This window comes from Callorhinchus milii, unplaced genomic scaffold (genome assembly GCF_018977255.1).
Source record: "Callorhinchus milii isolate IMCB2004 unplaced genomic scaffold, IMCB_Cmil_1.0 Scaffold17, whole genome shotgun sequence".
Classification (NCBI taxonomy): domain Eukaryota; kingdom Metazoa; phylum Chordata; class Chondrichthyes; order Chimaeriformes; family Callorhinchidae; genus Callorhinchus; species Callorhinchus milii.
The window spans coordinates 1,885,642-1,911,710 of NW_024704758.1; the positions used below are offsets into that span (position 1 = coordinate 1,885,642).

The window sequence follows — 26,069 nt, forward strand, 5'->3', positions numbered from 1 at the left end:
AGGCGAAATCTTTTCAAGACTAGAATGTGGGGGTAGTAATTCAATCCTTTCCCATTGTAACTCAACACACACAACCTTCATAAAATCATTATGACACATTCTACACAATTCCTATTGTGTGCGGCTCCACAGACAATAATAAGTTCTTTTTTTTGTGTGATTCACACAAAAAAATGTTGCTTTCTTTTCATTAGCGGGTTTATGCGTGTGATTTTCTGTGTGTGGGTCTGTCTGTATGTCTGTGTGTCTCTGTCTGTCCACCTATGTGAAGCGTGCTGTGTGAGATTGCATAAATAAATGCAAGTTGTTGTTGTTGGTTTTACTGTGTTTTAATTTAGACCAACGTTTAACACCAGCCTTTTGCTGTAAAAGCCAGGACCAAACAACGACAGTATGGATTATTGCGGGTGTTAGACATCTTTTAAAAAAATATATCTTTTTAAGATGTTTTTTAAAAAAATATCTTTTAAAACGTTGAACAACACGCCCCTCGTTTGCCGAATACGAAATGGAGATTTTAGTTTCAAAATGGTTAAAAACATTAACAGCGGGAGAGACAGCTTGCCAATCGCTTTGAAACGAGGAGCTGGGATTATTTATATGTATAGTGTATATATTTCTGTGTATATACTGTATATAAAATAAATTATAATGATAATTTGGTCACTCAATCCACGACTGTTCTTCGCCCACAAAACAAACAATTAATTCACTTTGCAGTATATTCTGTGTTGCACTTTGAGACGCCTGGAAGATGTGATAAGCCGCTATATCAAATGCAAGGATTATTATTATTATTATTATATTTCACAGTGTGACAGATTGCAATGCCCCACTGAAATGATGGGCGTGTGGGACTTCATTTTACAGTGAGATTCAAGATTGCAACACTTATAGGTGTCTAAATAAGTTCCCCCCACACCCTGTTCACATGGGGGTAGGGGATTATTCTGCCTGTTGGGATGCCTTCAATATTTTGATGTAATTTTAAAAAAAATTAAAAATTTTGAAAATGTATAAATTTTCAACAAATAAACTTAAACTGATCACTGAATCCATGGCTGTTTGCGGGACACTGCTGCATTTTGCCCACAAAATGTACTTTATAATATATTCTGTGAAGAGCTTTGAGATGTCTCAACGACTTGATTAGGCGCTGTATCAAATGTAAGGATTATTATTGTTGTTACCTATAATAAGACACACACGCAAAAAATGTAGGAGCATTTCACCCACAAAATACACAGCCAATTCACTTTACAATATCTTCTGTGAAACACTTTGATCCATCTCAACGACACGATAAGGCGCTAAATCAAATGCAAGGATTATTATTATAAGTCCCTGCTGTCCCAGGGAGACAGAACGGGTCTGTTGTTCAGAGGGGATGTGAAGTGTGCGGGGTACAAAGACTGAGAAAGAACCCTTCTCTATCTCTCTCGCTCTCTCTCTCTCGTGCCAGGGATTGATTCACCCCACCCTTCAGATAGAGATAGAGCCATTTGCATTTACTGTACAGACGTGAGGGCATGTTTTTGCAGCCAAACAGCACGCAAATAAATAATTGATGATTCAGCGCCTAAATCCGTCCACCCTCCCACCCCCCACACACACACACGCGCACACACACACACACACACACTGAACTCAGCTTTGAGCAGGTCTGAACACATGTACTCCTATTTGCTATCATCTGGCAGGTAGTAGCATGTTTATCTTGGGCAGTTTACGAATCATAATTTAACAATCTCTCCCCCTATTTGTGCGCAATTGGCTGCCGCGTTCGCCCACAAATATGCAGTCAATTCACTTTACAGTGTGTTCTGTGAAGCGCTTTGGGACGTCTTCCCGACGTGAAAAGCGCTTCATCAAATGCGAGTATTATTATTATTAGTAGTATCTCTTTATACCCCTCACCTCACCTCACCCTCCCTTCACCAACCTCCACACACACACACACACACACACCTGAAAAGGGCTTTTAAATGCACAGTAAAAGGCCAGATATTTTCAGTCGTGTTGGCAATCAATCTGTGATGACCTTGAGTGTATATTTTCTCTCTCTCTCTCTCCTTCTTACAAGGAAAAGCGCCAGAAGAAAGGAGTGAGTGAGCGAAGTGTGTGACATGGGAAAGGATTCAGGCGAGAGAAAGGAAGGAAGAGCAGGAGTTGGGGGCTGGTGTGGGGGTGGGGGCGGGGGTGTGGGGGAGGTTGTGAGTGAGGAGGGGGTGGGGGGGCGAGAGAGAGATTAGATTTACACTAAACATTACAAAGGAGGCTGTCGGATTTACTATTGAGATTCCAAACGTGCGACTCACATTATAATCGCACACTCCTCACCCATCTGCAAAGCAATACAATTTAATCTCCCTACCCCCACCGCCCCACTCCCTCTCTCACCCTCCTCCCCTCCCCATCTCCAAAGTCCACTTCAAACCTGCCACACACAAAAAAAAACCTTTAAAACAATTAGCATTTTACAGGACATCTGGCACCGAGGGTTTGTTTGGAAGCAGATGAGGTTTGGAGAAAGGGGAGTGAGGGGGGGGGTGGGGGGGGGGGAAGGGGGGGGGTTGGGGGTGAGGAGGGGGTGGTTGGGGTATAACAAAGATTGCTTCACGGCGAGTTTAGACTGAGGGGAGCAGTGAGCGTGCCATGCTATTGACCCGTTAATAAACTATTGTTGGCGAATTAAAGCTCTCCAGTCCAGGGGACCTGAATCAGCCCGATCGACCTCCATTCTGAACGGAAACACTAATCAGTACCGTCTGCCTTCTCACATACCCCTATTATGCGCTAAGAGCTTCGATAACAACAACAAGATTTTTTTTCAGGAGTTAGCAACAAAGTGCTTGTGCTTACAGCAAACACAATAAACCCAGCGTGGCGAGCCAACACACACACACACACACACACACACACAGCCCCAGGGGCTTAAACGCACTGGTCTTTCTCTCTCTCTCTCTCTCTCTTACCCGCACTCCCCAATCCAATTCAAGAGAACAAATAAAAGTGTCAAAGAAAATCCTCTCTCCCTCTCGCTCTCAGTGAAGCCTTGCTGTGTGTTTGTGGGTTCGTTCTTATCAGCCTAGCAATTTAAGGGTGTCCAGGATCGAGCGAACTGTTCAATTCGAGCGTAACTTCAAAGTCATCCTCTCACACTCCCTGCCTTTTTGGTTCTTAAAAGAAACTTAGAGAGCGACCGGCTTCACCGTTAAGAAGTTGCCACATTTCTGGACTCTCTGAAACCCCCCACATTAATCATGGCCAGACAGGACAGACCCAAGTGGAATTTCGCCCACAAAATACACAGTCACTCCACTTTACAGTATATCCTGTGAAGCTACTTCAGTCGGAGGAGAAGATTCAGTAAACTCCTAATAACTCAACCCTGGCTTAACTCAAGTCATCGTGCTGTCAATATCCCGGCTGTGTTTATTTAGGCATTTATATGCCTAACTCATAACTCCGGATTACTGGTCAATGAGTTCTTTTCCCTCGAAGCGCCGAGTTCTAAGAATCCTGGCATTTGATATAGCGCTTTATCAAGTCTTCGAGACGTCACAAAGGGCTTCACAGGATATATTGTAAAGTGAATTGACTGCATATTTTGTGGGCGAAACGCGGCAGCCCACACAGCAGCGTCCCAGGAGTTTGAAAGTCTACCGAGAACTTCATTGCATTTTATACATTTTACTGTAGTGTTTTGCTTTTTTTACGGAGGGAGAGTGGTTGCTGTCTTTTAGCTGGTTATGAAGGAGAAAGAGAGATGAGAGAGATAGATGATGGAGGGAGGGAGGGTGGGAGGGGGATGGGGAGTGGAGGGAGAGTGGTATTAGAATCTGGCCTGTTTTTTTTCCAACCAGAAATTGTCAAATTCAATGTAATTGTCATCATCCATCAATCACAAAGAGAGAGAGAGAGAGAGAGAAAGAGGGTGTGTGTGTGTGCGAAGGTGGGGGTTGGTGAGGATGGGTGGGTGTGTGAGGGTGAGGATGGGTGGGTGGGGGGGAGGGGAGGGGAGGGGCGAGGTGTTGGGGGGGGTGTTTGGCGCCAGAAGTGAAACTGACCCACTAAAGAATGAGGTAGTGAGTGGCTGGTCATGTCTTTCAGGCTGTCCATTACCAGCAAACACACAAACCTTCACCCACCATCGTGAAAACATTTCCGACTTGGGTGTAACATCCCCGAAAATGTAGGTGGGGCGCACATCGGGGCACCTTCCGAAAGCAGCAAGCGCGCCTTATCAGGGCGTGGGCGGACGGGCACACATGGGTGTGGTGGTGCACACAGGGGGCGACTCCCGGCTGTGTTAAAGGGAGCGTCCCCCAAAAAAACATACGTGTGCGCAACCTACGTGCGGTGAAGGAATGTAGCGTAAACCACGGAAGGTTTTTTTTTGCATCGGGAGGAAGGGAAAAAAATATAACAGAAGACGTTGTGTTTGTTTTGGATTTCCGCTGTACCAAGTATTACATTTATAAACAAATATATATTTTCGACCGAAAAAAACTGGTTTAACACCTTAACATTTGATCGTGCGCTGGCTTTTACCCGTACAAACAACAACAACAACAACCGACAGCGAAATGTTCTTTGGGGCCTGCTCCCCTCGACCTGAGAATGGGAAATAGAGGGGTGATGGTATCACCGCCTTTTCTCTAGGAAGTTTTCTGTGTTTTTTTCGAATCAACGAGAACGAGTGAGATTGTCTCCTGTTTAGCTCAAAACAAAACAAAATAGGGTGTATTGAGCTTTCAGGGCAGATATCAACATGACCATAATGCCTGGCTTAACTCCCATTGTAAACCTGTATTTATTTTAAGTCTTGGCGGGGAGTCGGGTTTGCGTTCAAAACAATGCAAACATTTTGCAAAAAAAAAGTCGTTTTTTTTTTACTTTGTTGTGTTTTATTTGGTGGTTTGGCAGTCGTTTCAAATTCGGCTGCATCCAAGTTTGAGAGAGAGAGAGAGGAGAGAGAGAGAGAGAGTCAACACAACGCAAGAGTTGCCGGGGTGTGGACGAAATTAGATTGGAATTGGTACTGCGGTGGTTATTTATTTCAAGTGATAAATAATTGAATACTTCGCTCGCAAATTGCACAAAAGTCGATTCACTTTACGGTATGGACTGGGAGCTGTGAAGCGCTTTGAGACGCCTCAACGACGTGATAAGGCGCTATATCGAATGCAAGGATAATTCGTATTATTTATTCATTAATAAACTGCCTGTCCTGACCTGCCTGGCTCTCTCTCTCTCTCTCTCTCTCTCCCTTGCCAGCTGCCCCATTCCCAGGTAGGTATGTGGGTGCTGTGCATGCTTCCAATCTCGCATTCATTCGCAATGTGCACAAAGGGAGGCTCACTCAGGCGAAGCGACCGGGCAGAAGGCACATTGACAGGAAGCTCGTGGCAGGTTTGCTCAGTTGGTCAGCCCTGGGGAGTGAGCCATTCAGCCCCATCCATCTCACACCCCCAACACAATCACTCTCTTTCTTCACTTTGTGACAGGAACAGGACTCAACTGCCAACCGCCCACCCCCCACTCCGACCCTTCCCCCCCCATCCCCCCACCCCCACCACCACCTCCACCGACCTCTCAAAGATGCATTTCACTGCACTGACCTGTCGCCTCACCAGCACTGTTACTGGGGAGATCGATATTTCAGTTGTGAGCATCTATACAAAGCCTTCAGTTAAGTCTTCACACAATATACTGTGAAGTGAATTGACTGCGTATTTTGTAGACGAAACTCAGCAGCCAATTGCACGCAGCAGTGTCCCACAAAGAGTCGTGGATTGAATGAATGACCACATTTTTTTGGAAGGATTATTACCCCCAAAAAGTGATCCGCCAATCGACTAACAACCCATTTCCTACCTACTGCTCGGTGAACAGAGGCTCCGCGGAGTAAGGAAATTTGCCTAAGGTTTCGCCCTACTCGGGAATCAAACCTGGGTCCTCTTGCTTGCGAGGCGAGAGTGCTAATCACTACATTACCAAAACTACACCCATATTACCGCACATAGCAAAGCCATGGATGTACTACACTCATGCACTGCATGCCTAAACATGTTATATGCAATCATGAGACACAGAAATAACACAGACATAAACGCAATGCATGGACACTACAAGTGCGCATGGCATAGAGACACGGAGGGACTATATGTGTGTTAGTGCACCCAGACAGAGAGAGAGGCAGACACAGAGCAGAAACACAGACAGATACAGATCACTGATTCTCGCGTAGGTACAGGCATATCAAGCAAGCAAAGTCGCCTCCCTCGAAATAAATCTTGAAATCAGACAGCTTCCCAGGGCGTTTCAGTAGCTTTTCAGTAAGAACTCTTGCAGTTTATTTCCTTCGTCGAGAGTTAAGTTTAACTTGTTGTTGGAACAGGTGCCTCTATATCAAATAAAGAGCCTGTGGGCATCATTGTGACAGCCCTGCGCAGAGAAGGTTGCTAATGCCTTTTGGTGAAGATACACAGGGTTTTTCACCTGTTTAAAAACACGGCACCTTTGCTTTTGAAAGCTTTTCGCCTGGATGCAGATGGATAGACTCGCTTGCAACCCGATCTTTAACTCACAACTCAAGGTTACACTGAGGTCATTGTCCATACAAGCTTTGCTATTGAAAGCTTTGTTATTGGTCTGGGCTGTTTAGTTAGGGAGAGATGACGCGAGGACAGAGCAGGGTCAAACCTACCCAGGTGCAGGAGAGAATGTCAGAGAAGCGTTCACTGGAATGTACGTCAGAAACGTTTATAGCTAAAAGTTAGTTCATGAACACACAAAGAGAGAATGGGAAGAGTTTACACCCATTTCTCTCCGTTAAGGCGAAATAGATGCATTTTTCATCTTTAAATCACAGTGAAGGGCTTTGAGACGTCCTCCTGACATGAAAAGGGGCTTCATCAAATGGCCGGGTCAAGATTATTATTCTTATTATGAATCAATACAAGAGAAATTGATGAACGACAAGAACAATTGCCTTTACGCCAGGGACTTTCACGCCAGAAGGACATCCCAAGGCTCTGGACAGTTAAGCAGTTAAGGGTTTGCACCTGAGCTGGGTGGGGGGGGGAGCGGGGGTTGGACTTGAGGGGGAGTGTGCGAGCAGTGGGGTTGTGAAGTGAGAGGTGTTGTGAGGTGTTTTCTTGTTGAAAACAAGATCGAAGAGGAAAGTCTTGAGGGAGGCAACTGTGGGGGTGAGGTGGAGGGGCTCCGGAAAGGAGTTCCAGAGGGTGAAATCAAGAAGAGAATTGACCAGAGATCCACAGCTGATTTTCCATTTGCCTCTACGGTATTCGGCCACCAGAAATTTCTCAACAAGTCGAAAAACTTCTCAAACTTTTTTTTTTGCCCAAAGTTTTAGGAACAGCCACCCCAAAGTCAGAGATGTTGCGAGTCCCGTAATGTATTGGTTGGAGCACTCGCCTCGCAAGGGAGAGGATCCATGTTCGATTCCCGGGCAGGCCGAAACGTTAGGCCTTACTCCCCGTGTCTCTGTTTCAGTAAGCATGAACCTGCTTATCAGTCGATTGGCGAATCGATTTTGCGGGGGTGATAATCCCTTAACAAAATAATAATAATTTGGTCACTCACTCCATGACTGTTTGTGGGACATTGCTGTGCACAAATAGTTTCGTTTCGCCCACGAAATATACAGTCAATTCACTTTACAGATATTTCTGTGAAGCGCTTTGTGATGTCTCGAAGACGTGATAAGGCGCTATATCAAATGCAAGGATTATTATTATCATTATTATCTGATTGAGGGGATACTGAAGGGAATATGATAGAGAGGGCTACTGATGATGATGTGACAGAGGAGATGTCCAGTTGGTTCTCTAGAGTAACTTTTCTGCAGTGTTAGAGGTTGAGCTAACTCTAATGTAACAGGTGGTACAGTATTCAGTGATGATGACTCAAGAATTTTACCACTGACATCCTGTCTGGCAGATGAAGTGACTAGTGTTGACACGATGTCTCCCATTGACGTCCATTTCAATCGCATCTGCACAAGTTCCTTCCTCACCCGGTGGCTGTGAATCACATCCTCTCACAGACAGCTGGAGCTCCTCCACGTACAGCACCATCCCCTCTCACAACACAAAGTCCTCTCCAGCAGCCTGCGGTGACCGGCACTCTCTGCTCTCCCACAAGAACCTGCTAGGGCAGAAGGAAGACCAAGGTTCATCCAGTTCACCTTCCACCATCCTTGGCAGTCGCATGATGTGTCGTGTCCCAGACTATGCATTGTTTCCCCAGATATTATTCTACTCCAATGTATAAGTGTAATAAATTGCATTTCCTATATGAAAGCGGTGTTAGGTGTCAGCCTGGCGAGGTGCTGTCACTCTTGCCTCTTGAGTCAGAAGGTTTGTGGGTTCAAGCCCCCCCCAAAAAAAAACCACGGTCCCGGTAATAATCTTGCGAATCGCATTTGGGACGCCCACCGACCTCCCTGCGCGAAAGGCACCGTAACGAAGGCGAGGATTTTCAGCGTTTTATTACTGTTTAAAAGGTGGTCGGCGCGAAGGGACTTAAGTAACCACGGTCGGTGCTGGGGGCCCACAAATCGCAGCCAAGCAGATGGGCTGACATACTTCATCCCCACGGGGCAGGTTTTCAGGCAGCCAAGAATAACAGAAGGAGCTTTAAATAAAGCCGGTTCATTAAAACGCAATTAATGCAATTCTGAAGACTATAAAAAAGGTTTCGTAGTACACTCTTGCCGTGACGACATAAGTGTACAGTACATTAAGGGGGAAAGCACAGTAAATTAACACGTTCCCTTGACTTGCTTTTGGCTAAAGGCTTGGGATAATAACGGCCTTTCAGGACTTGGGTAACAGTGTTTGGGTCAACCTTTTTGTCGGTCACCGCAAAGAGGAAATAACCGAAGGCTTTTTATAAAAGATTTTTTGTCCAAATCATTGAATTGAATCGTGTGTGTTGACCTGTCGCTGCGGCTAAAAACGGTCAATATTCGGCGGAGATTTTGTTTGCGATCCGGAGCACAGCGGCCTTGCTGAGGGCTGGCGTGGAACCATAGAAATTCGCAGCGATGTAGCTGAGGCACTTTACGGCTGCTTTGAAGGATGTCTCTCCGCACAGCCTACGGAAATACTCTTCAATCCAACACGGTTTGTGGACTCTGCCGTGCGCAATTGGCTGCCGCGTTTTTCCCACAAAATACACAGTCAATCCACTTGATGGTATATTACGTGAAGTGCTTTGAGAAGTCTCGACAACGTGATAAGGTGCTATATCAAATGCAAGGATTATTATTGTTATTATTATTACACTGCCACTGGTGACACACCTGGGAGCCGGGCACCTCATCAGGCTGAGGTGGTGACTGACGATGCTGAGATCCATTTGAGGGGAAAGGTTGCGAGTGGGGGTGGGTGGGTGGGTGGGTGGTGGCGCGGGGTGGGTGGCAGAGCAGCCCATTGCCCATCTTTCCCCAGCAAGTATCAGGGTTCTTCAGCCTAGTTCCTGAAATGAGGAAGGGATGGCTAGCGCCGGGGTGCTATTGAGACCTAGGGGGCTTTGAGTGGGTAATTGTGCGTCCGTGTACGTGGGTGGGGGGGCTTTGAGGCGTGTGTGTGTGTGTGTCTGTGTGGGGATCTTCGAGATGTGTGTGTGGGGGGGGGAGGAAGAGGTTCTTTCGGCCTAAGCGGCTACAGAGGTACAGGAGGTCTCTCGGCCTAGAAGCCAAGGAGGAGGCTGACGTGAATTGTCTGCCCGAAGCCGAAGCAGATGTTGCAGGCAGCCCCTGGATATTGAAAGTACAAATAAAGGAATAAAGTTTGCAGACAAAGGTAACCGGAGCGGGGGACAAAACCTTGACGGATATTGTCAGCATCTGAGTAGCCATGCAGCTAAGAGCCGTCCGACAACAATAGGAGGGGGAAGAAAGGGGACCGAGCGCGGAGGCTCGTTCCTGAATAAGGCCTGGAGCTGCACATGCTGCCGTTGTCATAGAGACCGGCCTCTCCCCTGAGAAGGTTTGACGGAGCATTGTCTGCAAGACATAAGATGTGTCATACACCAGATGGTCGTGTGCTGTGTTACTTGGTTATCTGTCAGCATCAAGTGGTGGAATTTAGGCTGCAAATCGTTTCAGAAGACAGAACAGGCCGCCATCTGTTCCTTTAGAGGGAAGACACTCATAAAATCTAAGGGCAGGGTCTTACACGAACAATAGCCGGCCAGGGGCAAAATGGAAAGTGTGCAAGTGTTCGGGGGCGGGGAGTGTGTGGGGGGGGGGGGGGTGGGGGGGGGAGGAGAAGGGAGCAATGAGGACAAGAACATATAGCGGAGAGGAACATTAAAGCAATATGTCTACCTCCCCGTCAACTGAGATGGCGCTTCTCTCTTTGTTCAAGATGGGTAACTACTGAATTCCAATGGATGTTGGTGCTTTCCATCAGGGCTTCGTTATATCACAACCAACCCTTGGCCACTGTCACGGAAACGTTAGCTCTTGGGCTGTTCATGGCTCAGCAGAACTCTAGAGAACACGTTCAGTGAAGTTGGGTTTAACATTCAAGGGGAAAAGGAAATAAACTGGCGTCTAACTTGGTAGCGACTTAAAGCCACATAGGCAGTGAAAGCAAACTAGCACCTCACCCAGTCACTCACTCCACTCATTCCACTCACTCACTCGCTCCACTCACCCACCCACTCACTCACTCGTTCACTCATTGTGTAAGGTGTCTCAAAGCGCTTCACAGGTTATATTGTAAAGTGGATTGACTGTGTATTTCGTGGGAGATTCGGCAGCCAATTGCGCACAGCAGCGTCCCACAAACAGTCGTGGATTGAGTGACCAATTTTTTTTGTTGAGGGATTTGTATGGTACGAAAAATTGTTTTGATAGGATAGAAATTTCATGATTCAACTTGAGGCTAAGGAGTCACACGCACGGAAAGATGAGGAACGGGGAAAAGAGACTCAGACACAGTGAGAAAGAGGGAGAGAGAGAGAGGGAGAGATAGGAAGGTACTGACAAACACCCAAAGAGTCAAAGCACGACACAAAAAAATGAAGAGAGACTTTCATGGAGACTGAGAAAGGGAACAGAGAAATGAAGACAGAAGGGAGAAGGGAAGACACCCACATAGCCACAGAGACTGCAGACAGTGAGGACAGACAATACACATACACACGCACAAGAAAATAGACAAGGGGACAGACACAGACACATAAGAAAGTAGACACGTAAGATGACAGACAGACGAATACACACAACACGGATAAGAAAACACACGCAGAGGGTAGACAGACGGACTCCAAGATGTTTTCTTGACTGGAATTGAGGGAGCTCACAAATGTCTGCAATATTTTGTGAATTCCTTGCAAATGACAATGGTGGCAAACCTTAGCTGTTAACTGGAAAGAGACAGACACAAATGCAGCAAATTACTGTAACATTGCAGGAATGCACCCTCTTTGGTTCTGGCATGTACATGCGGGCTGTTTGTGTAAAATGTTATGAAAATAAATTTGAAAGCGGGCTGAACATAGTTGACATTTTTGTTTTATTAAGGCACCATTACCAAAACTGGCTCGGTCTTCAAATTTATACAAAGAATCTTGAGGTTTTTTTTAAAAAAAGTCTCATTATAAAATGAATTTGACCTTAGTCATTAGTCACAACGTGAATTCCTGCTGATTTGGTCGAAGCATTTCATTCAGTTTTTCCCGAAACAGTTCATTGTTTTCGGGTTTCGAATCAAGAGACAAAACAGTGCAACATGAAATTCTTAGCCATTTCTTACTCCATTGGAGAAATATAGTGACAGCATCAGTGAGAGGAAGGAGAGAGCGGGAGGGAGAGAGAGAGAGAGTGGAGGATGGAGAGCGAAAGGGGAGAGAAACGAGGACCAAAAGGAGTGAAAGAGGTGAGAGGGAGAGATGGAGATGAGAGATAATAACAGGAAAGAAATGGGGAAAAGGATGGTACGGAGAGGGAGATGGAAGAAACAAGAGGGTACATAAGGAAGAGAGCGGGGGGGGGGGGGGGGGGGGGGAGAGAGAGACAATGAAGGGTGGAGAGAGAGAGAAAAGAGATGAGAGAGAAAATGGAGCGAGGAGAGCAGGAGTGGGGGCATCGAGAGCACAGGAGAGAGGGGATGGGTGAAAGGGAGAACAGAGAGAAATGGAGTCCTTCATGATTAATACACCAACTAATTAATGGCTTTGAGTAAATCAACTGCAAGTTAGAAAAGATAATTCATTACAAAAAAAGTACCCCCCCCACCCCCCCCCACTGCGGACGTAAATAGCAGTAGAAAATAAATCTACCATATATACTCTATATATTATCTGTACATAGCAGAAGTAACCATTCATCTCATTGTCAGTTTGCTCAGTAGTTGATTGCCGAAGGGTTCCTGTCTGCCAAGCCCCTTGTGATCCCCGAGGCAGGAAAAGGAGCGAGGAATCCAGTGATTTCACCTTCATAGGCAAAATGTAGTGCTCTGTATGTATAACCCTGGCATCAGGTGTGCCTTTGCGATGTAGAGAACTTGCCCAAAACCTTCCCCTACCGACTCGAGCCACCCCATCCCACCCCCACGCCTATGCCCACCCCCTGCCACCCTCATCCCTCACACCAAGCTTTGTAACATTGTCACCAGATTGCTGTCTGATTCTTTGAACTCCATTTAATTTTGTCACAGTGGCAACCATCCACCCCCCCACCCGCCCATCTCCCCACCACTCGTGTCTAGCCCTATTCCGGCTAGCTTCACTTTGTAACATAGATTCCTTGACAATTCTTTCTCTCCCCCCTCACCCACCCACCACCCATTAGACAACACCCACCCCCCAACCACCCAAAGGAAAAGGATGCTGGTGCCCAGTAAGTCTGTCTTCGCTTTTGTCTGTACTGTAGTGGTTTACCGCATGTTCACTATTTTGAAAAACAACAAAAAAGGCCTTTTTTAAATCTCTTTCTCTTCAACCGTTATTGACGGGGGGGGGGGGGGGGTGGGTGGGAGGGGGTGGGGGAGAGAGAAGCCGGGGTGGGTGTGGGTGGGAGAGGCAACGGTACACGATTCCTGGAGGAGAGTGATTCAGAGTGAAAACGCTCAGTTTTTTGTTGCGTCTCAAGCGAGTCTGTGTGCTGGGTACATCAGATAATAAAGTGTCTACGTGCAGGAATATCACAGCGATCTCTCCTCCCGCGCTCAAAAATGAGGTGTTTCTTCTGTAGAAACCAAAGGGGCGAGACGTTCCTTTGTGTGGACAACTGGAGTTGAGATACAGGTCAGCCAGGGTCTTATAGAATGGTGGAACAGGCTCGAGGGACTGAATGGCCTAGTCCTGTTCCTATGTTCCTCATGGTCTGTGCTGGACTCTTCAACAGTCTTGTATCCAAGCTGGATTTGGAAGCCATGTTCCTCGCTGGATCAGCTTTGCAAAACAAGGCAAAGTTTCCATGTGGTCGCAAATCGGAAGACAGCAGTTCCTGCACCTTGAGGACAGGAGAAATCATGTGTGTGGGGTGACGGGGAGAGGGAGGGGTTATGGGTGGGGAGGTGCTCATCTTTGCAAATGAAACAGCAGCATAAAAGATCTCAGTGACCTCAGTTACACCTTGAGATGGGGCCTGTACAGAGTGACCCAGATTTCTTCCCTTTGTCAGGGAGTAGGACTAAAGTGGGGTTGGGAGGAGTGGGATAAATGCATTGTAAGTTGCCACTGAAAAGGGCAAAAAAAGGAGAGAGACAGAGAGAGACCCGCATTAACCACCTAGAAGGGAGTTGGAAAAACCCTCAACGGAAACGCTTTAATTTAATTTAATCCCCAGAACCGTGCCCATCGCAGCCTACTCTACAGGATTTGGAGTACCTACTTTTATTACGAATGATTCTTTTTTGTCAAAAATATATTACTATTATAGTGTGGGGGAAACAAAATGTTGGGATGACACGATCATCTTTTTCTTTTTGCACAGCGCCTGAGAGCAATCTTCAGTGTGATAGGGTTATCATGGGGGGAGGGGGGGTGGCGGTGAGGGGGGGAGGATGGGCGTGGGGGGCAGAGGAGGGGGCTTGAAGGGGCTGGTGTTCTGAGGCAGCACCCATCGCATTCTCTGCTAGTTTGCTGAGATGCGAAACCCAGAATTGGAAAGGTTCACTGAGGTCAAGAGAAACCCTAAGCCTCAATGGGTGTATAATGCTCTTCAAGGTCCTCATCCATTTAGCTACCAGAAGAGTTTGAGCCTTGGAGGTTTTACGCAGTTCCAAACTCATGTCTTCACCAGCCGGTGTCCCCCCAGATAACCGAGACGTCTCTTCGTGTTTCCTTGCACGGTGCAAACCGATGGACGTTAAGGAGCCCAGGTGTCACGCTGTTTTGTTGTGGCGATTCCTAGGCACGGTCAGCTGCTCGTAGCTGGGGAGGTTGTTGTGCAATCCAGAAGCGGCTTGCAGAGCATTGGCTTGTGGTTGGGCCGGGCCTTGGGCCTGATGACCGGCAGCCAGACGGCTTAGTGTGTCCATGATGCTGTTCAGTTTCTGGTCCATGTGCACCATCTGCCATAGGGAGGGAGAGAAAGAGGGAGGGAGGCAGAGAGAGAGAGAGAGAGAGAGAGAGAGGACGGACGCTGTCAATTCAACAGGAACTTAGCCAAAACAAAGTCATAATGCGGTATTAATAATCATATTCCTTGCACTTTTCACCCAAAACATATACAGTCAATTCACTTTACAGTATAGTCTGTGAAGCGTTTTGAGATGTATTATTATTTGATACAGTGTGACCTCTCATCAGGGTGACCCCTCGAAGCGCTTTGCAGGATTTATCATAAAATCATAGAATTTTACAGCACAGAAGGAGGCCATTCGGCACATTGTCCCACTCTCCCGCTCTTACCCCATTGCCCAACACATGTTTCCTTATCACGTTCTTGCCAAAATCCCTTTTGCAATTTATTGTAAAGTGAGTGACTGTACTTTGTAGGCAGAGAAACCAGAGTAGCAGAGGCAGAGCGACAGAGAATGAGAGAGGACAGGAGTCACTCTCCCCCATTAAAAAAATAATGCGGTCACTCAATCCACGATTGTTTGTGGGTCACCGCTGAGTGCAATTGGCTGCCACATTTCGCCCACAAAACCCACAGTCAATTCATTTTACAGTATATTCTGTGAAGCGCTTTGAGACGTCTCACAGTTGTGAAAAGGCGTTATATCAAGTTCAAGGATTATTATTATCAAATGTTTCAGGCAATTGCGCACAGCAATATCCCACAAACAGCTGTGAATTGAGTGACCCAATTTCTTTTGTGGGGGCGTAAAGGGATTATCGCCCCCCCCCCCCCCACCCCCACCCCAACCTAATTCACTGAGTGAAACATTTAACATCAAATGCCAAAGGCAAGCGACCAACCAAACACGTACTGAGTTGGCAAAGCATCGTGTGTGCCAATCCAAATTGACTTTGGTAACTGAAGTGTGCTATATTAACTGGGAGCAGGTTACTAAAGCATGGCACCATTACTCAGCAAGTCAAGGGCAACGGCCAACTCTAAGCCTCCATTCAGCAAAGGTGTGGACTCACAAGTAATAAACATCTCTGCCCTCGATTTAACACCAATAACCAAGAGACGAGAAGCGTAGGGTGGTCCTAGCCGGGACAAGCAGCAAGAGAAGCTTGCCAGGTAGCAATATCAATGGCAAGCTATGTGGTCTTAGCTGATTAGACTCCAGCAGTTAACCCAACGCACACTCTGAGCTCCCCCAAGTCTTGGCTCTTGCCAACCTGCGCCTGATACTTAGGGGGAGAGAGAGAGAGCGCATTCCATTCCAACTATCTATCTCTGGGATTTCCATGTGTAGGTGGGAGGCAGGGAATTCTCAGCTCGGTTTGGATACTCAGGGTAAGGGATTTATGAGAGAGATGGTTACTTCCTCAGGGAGGAAATATATGAAGGGATCTGACGGGGAGGTGGGATTGAAGGAGAGGTTTGGGTTTTACACGGGGTGTGGAATAGGCAGAAATGGAGCGGTCTTGATAATAATAACAATCCTTGCATTTGATATCGCGCTTTATCATGTCGTTGAGACGTCTCAAAGCGCTTCAAAGAATATATTGCAAAGTGGAGTGACTGTGTATTTTGTGGGCGAAACATGGCAGCCAATTGTGCTCAGCAAAGTCCCACGAACGGTCATGGATTGAGTGACCACATTTTTTTTTGAGGGATTATCACCTCTGTAAAGTGATCCGCCAATCGACTAACAACCGGGTTCCTGCTTACCGCTAGGTTAACGGAGGCGTGTGGAGTAAGGAAACTTGCCTAAGGTTTCGCCCCTGACCCGCCCAGGAAACAAACCCGGGTCCTCTCGCTTGCGAGGCAAGGGTGCTAACCACTACACTATGGGACTAGATGGGCTGAATGCTCCTTCTCCTGTTCCCAATTCCATTTGTCTCCTATCGAACAGTCTTGCATTAGCCAGTAAAGGCTACGTATGTGCCCGGAGCCCAATCCAATCCCAGCCAGAAGCTGTTTGCCATGGAGGAAGGAGCAGGGGATGCTGCTGTGGGAGTGGGAGCCCAAGATAAGAGTCCTGGATGAATGGAGCAGCTGTCACTGTGTCGCAAAGTAATGAGAGAGAGAGAGAGAGAGAGAGGTGCCCACAATTGCTGCGCCTAGATTCAGGGTGAGACACCACAGAGCCACCAGAAAGGAAACTGAACTAAACACAGCTGCAACACATCGACTGAAAGGCAGAGAGGCAAAGTGAGCGGGATTGGCTGTTAGAAAATAATACCTCGGGATACAGTACATAGTTTGGGACACGATGTGTCAAGCGACTGGCGGGATGGTGGAAGGCGAACTGGATAGACCTCGGTCTTCTCTCGCCCAGCAAATTCTTAGGTTCTTATGTTCTAAAGTCGTCAGTCAGCGAGGAGAGCGGGGTGGGGGGGGGGGGGGGATGATAGGAGTCTAAGCCTGGCCGAGTTTCAGATCGAAGGTTAAACCGAGATTGTGTCTGCATGTTTCAGGTGGAGGCTAAAGATCCCGTGACACGATTTAAAAACGGCGTGCCCCTGCGTACCGCTGTGTGTACACAAACAACAGCTCAGTGTCCCTGGGCATCACTGTGTACACAGACAACTCGGTATCTCTGCCAACCACTGTGTACACACAAAGCTCAGTGTCCGTGCCAACCACTGGGTCCACACACAGCTCAGTGTCCTTGCCAACCACTGGGTCCACACACAGTTCAGTGTCCTTGCCAACCACTGGGTCCACACACAGTTCAGTGTCCTTGCCAACCACTGGGTACACACACAGTTCAGTTTAACTGTGTACAACTGTGTACACACACAGCTCAGCGTAACTGTGCACCACTGCGTGTACAGACAACAGCTCTACTCAGTGGCCACTGTGAAATTGCTGAGTTGAAAGTCCAGAAACTGCCTCCAATGAAAGAGTTAAAACGTGATGTTAAGAACATTCACACAGCACCTCCTGCTTTACAGAGCAAATCCCTTTCTGTTGATCCCTGTGAGGCCGAAAGCAAATTGCAGATGGAAACAAGTCCTTTTTTCTGTGAAACCCGGGCGGATTATGGATTTTGCGTTTTTTTTTGTGTAAAATAGGTTTCATGCAAACAAGGGAGTGAATGGAGCAGAGCCCCTCACAGTGCTGGAGGTGTGAGAGACTGCAATTGTTTGTCCAGGTGTATCTGGGGATTAGTCCTCAGTCTCGCTACTGATCTCCGACCCCTGGCTCACTGCTTAATCACCAGTTTAGCTGGACTGAGTCCAGGTGTGAGTCTGTACCTCTTAAACAGGCGGGCAGGTCAAATCCCAGAGCACTGCCGAAGGCTTTGTGTTAAACGTCTCAATGTGCTTCGCCAGCGAATTGCTGTAAGGTGTAGTGACTGTATTTTGTAGTGTAGCCAATTTGCACAGAGCAAGGGTCCCTGAAACAGCCACAAAGCGAATGATGAATTTTATCTGGAGGATTGTTGGCCAGGACACCGGGAGGGAGAAACTCCTTTCTTTTTTCAAATAGCGCCGCGGGATCTTTAACATCCACCTGAACAGGGCACAGACGGGAGCTTTGTTTAAAGTCTCAGCCATAGGATGGCACCTGCAAGAACTCAGCACAACCCCCACGCCAGTACACCGGTGGTAGCCAACCAAACCACGGCCCGTGAGCCAGAAGCGGCCTGTGGGGGCCTCAAAAAGTCTGTCAAAAAAAGATCAATATATTGGCACGGCCATAAATCGCGAAATATTCAATCAAGAAAAATATAATTCGATTGGCTTTCAACTGCCACGCTTTGCCCCGAATCTCTGGAACGCTCTTCCTCCAATCCCTCCGCTTTGCCCCCTTCCTTCCCCGTCTTCAGATCTCGCCTAAAAGACCTTCCTCTTCGACCGTGCCACCCCTTCGCAGTTCGGTGTCGTGCTCCACCGCTGTCGAGCGCTCTGGGACGCTAGCCTGCGCGAGGGGCGCAGTATAAATACAAGTTGTTGTCGATGAACACTACCGACCGAGCCAGGCTGACACAGCAACCTGAAGCAAAGGCAGACGCATTTGAACGCCTTATCCCGCCAGACATTGTCAAATAAGAGGGGCTGTTGTTTGAGCTTGCCTTGCATGTGCTCAACACATTTATCGACAAACCTCGGAATATTGACTCAATTGGCTATTTCCTGACATCTGGTGTCGGGAGAGAAAAAAAAACAGTTAGGAACATAAGACAAAGTCCCTCCCGCAATTCAGCGACAAGTCAACAAAACTTTCCTAAGGCGAGATTTTTTTTTCCCTGTAAATCACTGCAGTTTTGTTCGCTCGTCCTTTTCTTCTACCCTTGCGGTTTTGCTCTACGCATCCGCAGGCAGTCACCCGGGCAAAAGGGCAGGAGGGCGGGCAGGTGGCACTGCCACACAGAGGCCGGCCACTCGGCGGCTTGAGGGAGCGCTGTGCACTTTTGGTGGTGATGGGGCCGATCGAGACCCACTTTGCAAGCCAACCAGGTTGAGAGCTCTCGAGACTGGAGCTGGGTCCAAAGAGAGGAAAGAGTAATGGCAACAGTGTTCGTGTTGCACCCAGCGCTTTGAGAAATCTTGACAACTTGATGATAATAATCCTTGGGTTCCACACAGCCCCTGATCACACCTTCGAGACGTCTCAAAGCGCTTCACAGAACACACTGTAAAGTGAATTGACTGTGTTTTGTGGGCAAAATGCGACAACCATTTGTGCACAGCAGTGTCCCAGTTGTGGATTGAGCGCCCAAATTATTATTTATTATTTGAAGGAATTATTGCCCCTCGGAAAAGCGATCCGTCAATTGACTAACTACCAGGTTCCTACTTACTGCTAAGTAAACAGAGGTGTGTGGAGTAAGGAAACTTGCCTGATGTTTCACCCTGTCGGAAATCGAGCCCAGGTCCTCTCGCTTGTGAGGCGAAATGTTGGGTGTCTGACGCATGCGAAAACCCATCCCCGTGCTTAAGAGTATCCAAGCCCAACTGAGAAGTCCATGTATCCCACCTACACATGGAAATCCCTGAGATAGGTTGTTGGAATGGAATGCGCTCTCTCTCCCTGGAGGGACCCAACCTGCTTAGTTAATTCCAGAAAGTAAGAGCCGAGGCTTGGGGGACCCCAGAGTGTGCGTTGGAGTAACTGCTGGAGTCTAACCAGCTGAAACTGCATAGCTTGCCATTGATATCACTATCTGGCAAATTTTCCCACTGTTTGTGCAGCTAATGACCACCCTACCCTTTAGGGCTTTGGCTTGCAGGGTTAACAGGAGCTGAGTTGGATGACTCCCTGCCCCCAGTGAACTGGTCTGCCCTTCCAAGTCCTGCCAATGAGTCAGGCTGTCTGTCCTGTCATCAGCTGTGCCCTGGGCCCACCTGGCTCAGGAACCGGACTACCGAGACCGCTGCAGAGGGCTGGCTCGATTCCGGCATTCTGTTGCCAAACATGTCACCTTTCATCACATCACATTCCCTCTTTCTCTCCTCACCCCAGTTTCCCAGAACTGTGTTTTAACCAACTCCAAATAGACAACGTCTTTAACCTTAACCGAACAGACCTCCTTTCTCTGGAAGCTTGTAATCACAGCAACATAATCAATGACAGGCCTGCAATACTGACCCAGTGTGTACGTGTGTGTGAGTGTGTGTGTGCAGGCAGATACAGGGTAAATGCGAAGGACACAGAATACCAGCTTTTCACATGCAGACAGTGTGAGAAGCTTGAAGATTGCTCCCAGCGAGAAAAAAACATATGCACTCACACACATGGAAATAGGAACAAACAAGTTTCTTTTGTTACTGTTTGCAGAGACGCTGAAGATCACGCGCTGTTTACCACACTGGGCTCGGACTAATCTGCTGTTTCTGGAGCCAACAGGGAGTCAAGATTCATTCACAAAAATCCTGACTGAAGGTTATGGCTTCAAAGTCCCCACTCTGAGCTCCCAGCTCAGGCTCACTTTGAGTTCCAGTGAAGCCCTGCCTTGGCTGGACAAGGTGCCTTCCCCTCAAGATGAGATCCCGAGCCGATCAAATGCAAGAATTATTATTATTATTATGGTAGGCATTGAGACAGACGGTCTCTCTGTCACTGTCTCTCTCTCTCTCGCCCTCTCACACTCTCTCGCAGGTATGTAAAGGAAACACAATAGAATCGGAGCAACACTTGGCATAATTGGGTGCCAGTGAAATACTAGTCTGCCTACACTAACCTCCCTTTGCCTCTCTCCCAGCGCAACCCTCTGCCAATCGCGCACGCTTACAGAGCCTAGAGTCAGCCCGCTGGGTTTATTCCAACAGGCAAGTCCCAAAGGTCTTGTGTTTCATTGCGAGCTGTCACAGTGCTGCAAGCAAGCCTCCCTAATTCAGTGTCTCCAGCCTTCTCGAGCCCACCACTCAACCAGGCCTAGTGCCCCCATACTGCTCCTCACGTGGGGAGGGCAGGGGTTTGGTTGGGGAGGGAGGGGGGCAGTGAGCGTCAGTCTGGCTCAGACAGGATGTGGTGGGTCAAGACTTTGAGCTCACAGTCCAGGCTGATGCTGGGTGTGTGTATGTGTCTGCTGTCTGGCCAATACAGTAGGCACTGTTCTGAGGGTTCTTGCTACTTGCAGAATTGGCTGCCGCGCTTCTCGAACTAATACATGGTCACACATCTGCTGTTACCGCCACCACGGGCTGTGCCTTACTCGGAGGTTGACTTGGCTGAGGTATCAAGAGGGCGTGTGGCGAACGAGAGGGAACACGGGATACAGGAGCAGGCCATTTAGCCCCTCGAGCCTGTTCCGCCATTCTATCACGCCATGCGGATCCCTGACCGTCCAGCTCCTTGGAGCTTTCCTGGCGTGAAAGACGCTCGTACACACGGAATTTGTTGCGGTTGGATTACATCACGAAAGAGAGAGAGAGAGAGATACAGAGAGAAACCACACAAAGTGAGCATGTACTCCTCGAAGAAACAAAACATCGAAACATGGCCAGTTCCTCTACGTTGTGTTGTGCTGTATGTGAAAGCCAGGAGGCAAAGCACAGAGGCTGACAGTCTGCCAAGTTCCTGGATTCCTGGCTGCTCAGCCGGTGATGCACTGAGACCATATCTAATGACCTTCCTGGCCCTAGAGCTGGGGAGGGAGAGAGAGACTTTAACCCTTTGTGGCACACAGTGTACAGATCAGTGGGTTTCAGACCCAGGTCAACCCGAACAGCGCGGATCATAGAATCTTACTGCACAGAAGGAGGTCGTTCAGCCGATTGTGCCTGTGTCGGCTCTTTGAAAGAGCTACCCGACTAGTCCCCCTCTCTCCACCCCCCACCACCACTCTTACCCCAAAACCCTGCGATTTTTTTTCCTATTTAAGTACCTATTCAACAGCGTCTCAGAGCGCTAGTATCTTATTCAAGGTGACATTATCCCCGACAGGGAGTGTTGGCAAGCCAAAGGCTGGATTATATACTAACTTTTAAGGAAAAACAATGGAATCACAGGTTAAGACTCAGGAGAATTTCAGATCTCAGGAGGTGGGGAGGAAGGGAGGGGAGGGGGGCAATAATTGATTTGAAAACATCCCCCCCCCATACCCCGCACACAAAACTTCTCTGTCAATTGTGAGATTTTAATTGGGAGTTTGTTAACAGTCTTCAAAGATTGGACAGAGATCAGAAAGACTTCCTAGCTGTAACTCACTGAATGTGAAATTACAGCAAGCGTTTGATTTCTGACAACACCTATTATCGGCTGATTTATCCCCTGACCTGGGGGTGGTTGGGGGGTGAGGGGTGGGGAGACGGGGGAGGGTTGCAGCTAAGTCTTGCCTTGCCTGAAGCCAGCATCAGCATGATCACACTCCAGCACAGCGCTGGGGGGAGCACTGCAATGTCAGAGGCAACGGACTTCGGCTGTCAAACCTACCTGCCTGTTCGTGAGTACGTTAGAGATCTCCCTCCCTTGCCTCCTTCAAGGCCTGTCTTAAGACCTTCTTCTTTGACTGTGCCTTCAGTCATCTTCCTCCTCCACCCCACCACTTGCCCTCCACCCCTCTCTGATCCCAACCCCCCCAGCTCAGGTGCAAACTCCTCATTGTCCAGTGCCTTGGAAAGTCCTCCTGACATGAAAGATGTGGTGTAAATGCAATTTGTTGCTTGTCGTTGTTGATGAAGTCAGTCTCACTCCCATGCCACCCCCCACCTTAGCCAAGCTGTGAATACCGTGTGCCAGACACATGCTAATACTGCCTACTAACATCCTCACAAGCGAGAGGACCCGGGTTTGATTTCCGGGGAAGGGCGAAACCTTAGGCAAGCTTTCTTACTCCACACACTTCTGTTTACCTAGCAGTAAGAAGCTGTCTTAGTCGATTGGTGGATTGCTTTCCGGAGATAATAAACCCTCCAAAAAGAAAACACAAAAAATATGGCCACTTCAATCCACGACTGTTTGTGGGACACTGCTGTGTGCAAACGGCTGCCGTGTTTCGTCCACAAAATACACAGTCACTCCATTTTGCAATAGTGAAGCGCTTTGAGACATCTCAACGATGCAATAAGGCGCTATATCAAATACAAGGATTGTTTTTCTTAGGATCCAGTTGCCAATGGATCACTAACCCCCTCCTCCTCCCACTTACCGGGTGGAACAGCCCAGACTGCACTCAGCACCTCTCCAGAAGAGGCTTAGTTAAGATTAGAAATTTAACACGAGGAGAAAAAGCTGGTCTGCAATGAAACAAAGGCCTATCTGCCCATTCCTTCCATTCTGCTCCAGTGTGGATTCCATCCAACCTATTTAAATCTCCTGCAAAGCTTCCCGCCCGCCCCCCATACCCCTGCTCCAAAGGCCTCCAATTCCACCTAGTCTTAGCCTGTGAGACCATTTTGCCTTAGCATCCCTCACAATGCTGAGTGGGAAATTCATTTCAATTCACTCTTAATTTGAAAGCTGTTTCCTCTTGCATTTGTTTTAAAAAGAAACCCAGCTTTCCAAATTACAGCTGAATTTAATATTTTTCTCTCTCTCTCTCTCTATCCACACTATTCTGGGCGAGTCCTGTAGAGTAGTGGTTAGAGCACTCCCCTCGCATGCGAGAGAACTCAGGTTCGATCCCAGGGTGGGGCGAAATCCTAGGCAAGTTTCCTTACCCCCACGTCTGTGTTTACCTAGCAGTAAGTAGGAACCAGTTGTTAGTTGATTGGCGGATCGCTTTCTAATAATCCCTCCCTCAAAAAAGTCTTACAGGTGTGACTAGGTGCAATTTTGGATTTCCCCGGATCTTTTACCCAATTGATCGGATTCGACAGAGATGCTGTGATTCGAGGGCAGACTGGATCAATCAAGGTCTGATCCTGGCTCCAAACATAATAATAATCCTTGCATTTGATATAGTGTCTTACCATGTTGTTGAGATGACTCAAACCGCTTCACAGAATACACTGTAAAGTGAATTGACTGTGTATTTTGTGGGCGAAACGTAGCAGCCGATTGTGCACAGCATTGTCCCACAAACAAATTAGTATTATTTATTGATTTTTTTTTGAAGGGATTATTACCCCTGGATAGGCGATCCATCGATCGACTAACAACCGGGTTCCTATTTATTGCTGGGTAAACAGAGGCGTGTGGAGTAAGGAAACTTGCCCAACGTTTCACCCTGCCCGGGAATCAAACCCAGATCTTCTCACTACGAGGTGAGTGCTCTAACCACTGAGCTGCAGGACTCCACTACAGGACAAATGTCATCTTGTAAGGTGTTCTCAGTAACGGTCACTGTGTCTTCGTCAGTGGACTGCACCACACTGCATACGGCAATAGTAATAACAATAATCCTTGCGTTCAATACAGCACTAATAACACCAAAACTCCTCAGAGAGTAATTACTGGTAATTACTGTCAAGTGTGGTGGCTGTTTTTTTGTAGGCAAACGCGGCAGTCAGTGTGCACACTAACAAAGTCCCACAAAGAGGCACAAAGTGAATGGACCAATTAATCTGGAGGATTGTTGGCCAGGACAACCGGGAGAAACTCCCTTCTTTTTGAATAGTGTCACGGGATCTTTAACGTCCACCTGAAAAAACAAGCAGTCACTGGCATCCCATAGTCCCAGAGAAAGAGAGAGAGAGAGAGAGGGGCTTAGAACAGAGAGTGCACTGAATACGTGCAAAAGTTTTTAATTACGTGGGACACATTGGAACAGGTTTCTCTGTAGCCTGACCCTCAGTGAATGAGTTTACTAGAGAGAGCGGGAGAGGGAGGGAGGGAGAGAGCGAGAGAGAGGGAGGTTGTAAATAGGAACCTAGGCATCATTGTGGATTGGCAGTGAGCCAGCCTGTTGATGTATGTGTGTGTGAGAGAGAGCGAGAGAGAGAGAGAGACACACACACACACATCAAAACTGTAAATGAGACCAACCAAAATGGGCCTCAGTATGACTTGGCACTGAGCCAAGCTGTTTTACTGGAGAGTGTAAACACAGTTACGGCATCGATAAGATCTGGTCCAAACCACGTTGCTTATTGCAGTGAGCACGTGACAACATGTACGCTTGATTAATGATGGCCGTGCCATCGGATGTCCTCTTATAATAATAATAAGCTTTGTATTTGATACTGCGCCGTATCACGTCGTTGAGATGCCTCAAAGCGCTTCACAGAATATATTGTAAAGTGGATTCACTGTGTATTTTGTGGGTGAAACGCAGCAGCCAATTGCGCACAGCAGTGGTCCCACAGTCATGGATTGAGTGACCAAATTATTATTTTGGAGGGATTATTATTCCCAGAATGAGATCTGCCGATCGACTAACAACCAGAATTGTGGTTGAGGCCTGTTCGCTGGGACTCATCTAAGCAGTGGCTCGATGCTGTGATGGGAAGGCGGAGAGGTGGGGTGAAAGCTAAGGCCGGGACATTTAAAAGGGAATTGGATAAGTATGTCAAGAGAAACACCATGAAAATATACAGAGAAAGGATAGGGAATTAGGATCGGGCAATCAGGAACAATTCCCCTCTCTTTTCCAATAGTGGAACAGAATATTGACTTTGGTCTCCGACAACACAGCCACGTACAACACTGGAGCATCTATGACTTTTGGTCCCAATGTAGAGCTTGAACCTACAAACTTCTGACCCTGAGGAACCCATCCTACCAACTGAGGCAAGCTGACGCACACGGTGGGCAGAACAACAGTGAATTTCCAGCACAGATCCCCTCTGGCCTTGTGATACCTGCCTCAGGCATACTATCAGGAATAACCTTGTATAAGCCTCACAAAAGAAGAGAGACTTCTTTAATTGCGCGCTTAAAGGAGAAGTTAAGTGTTGAGGGAAGTGCGTCCAGTGCAAAAGGATTCCACTCATCTAGGCAGGCAGAGAAAAGCCTTTCCCCAACCTCATTCGCTAACCACCCTCCCATCAGTGAGCATCTCAGTATAGTCCAGGAGCCAGGGGGCTTATCTGCCCTCCCACCCCCCCCACCTGAAATCCTGCAGTGGGAATACGTCAGTGTTGACATTGCTCGCACATACCAAACTCTAGTCTGACCTCCAGTG

General features: G+C 47.7%; 1 protein-coding gene and 1 long non-coding RNA gene across 2 annotated transcripts in view; one reads left to right on the plus strand and one right to left on the minus strand.

The window, feature by feature from the left end:
- Positions 1 to 6,720: 6,720 nt before the first annotated feature.
- Positions 6,721 to 8,330, plus strand: LOC121850343. Its single transcript, XR_006085557.1, has 2 exons — positions 6,721 to 7,055; positions 7,969 to 8,330. It is a non-coding gene; the product is annotated as an uncharacterized LOC121850343 (long non-coding RNA).
- A 5,728-nt stretch (positions 8,331 to 14,058) lies between these two features.
- The window catches only part of kcnq1.1 (potassium voltage-gated channel, KQT-like subfamily, member 1.1), an 81,947-nt gene continuing 69,936 nt past the window's right edge, over positions 14,059 to 26,069 (minus strand). Inside the window, exon 15 of the mRNA XM_042341439.1 lies at positions 14,059 to 14,561. Within this exon, the coding sequence (XP_042197373.1) occupies positions 14,373 to 14,561 (189 nt within the window). The 3' untranslated portion in view covers positions 14,059 to 14,372. The remainder of the gene's footprint in view (positions 14,562 to 26,069) is intronic.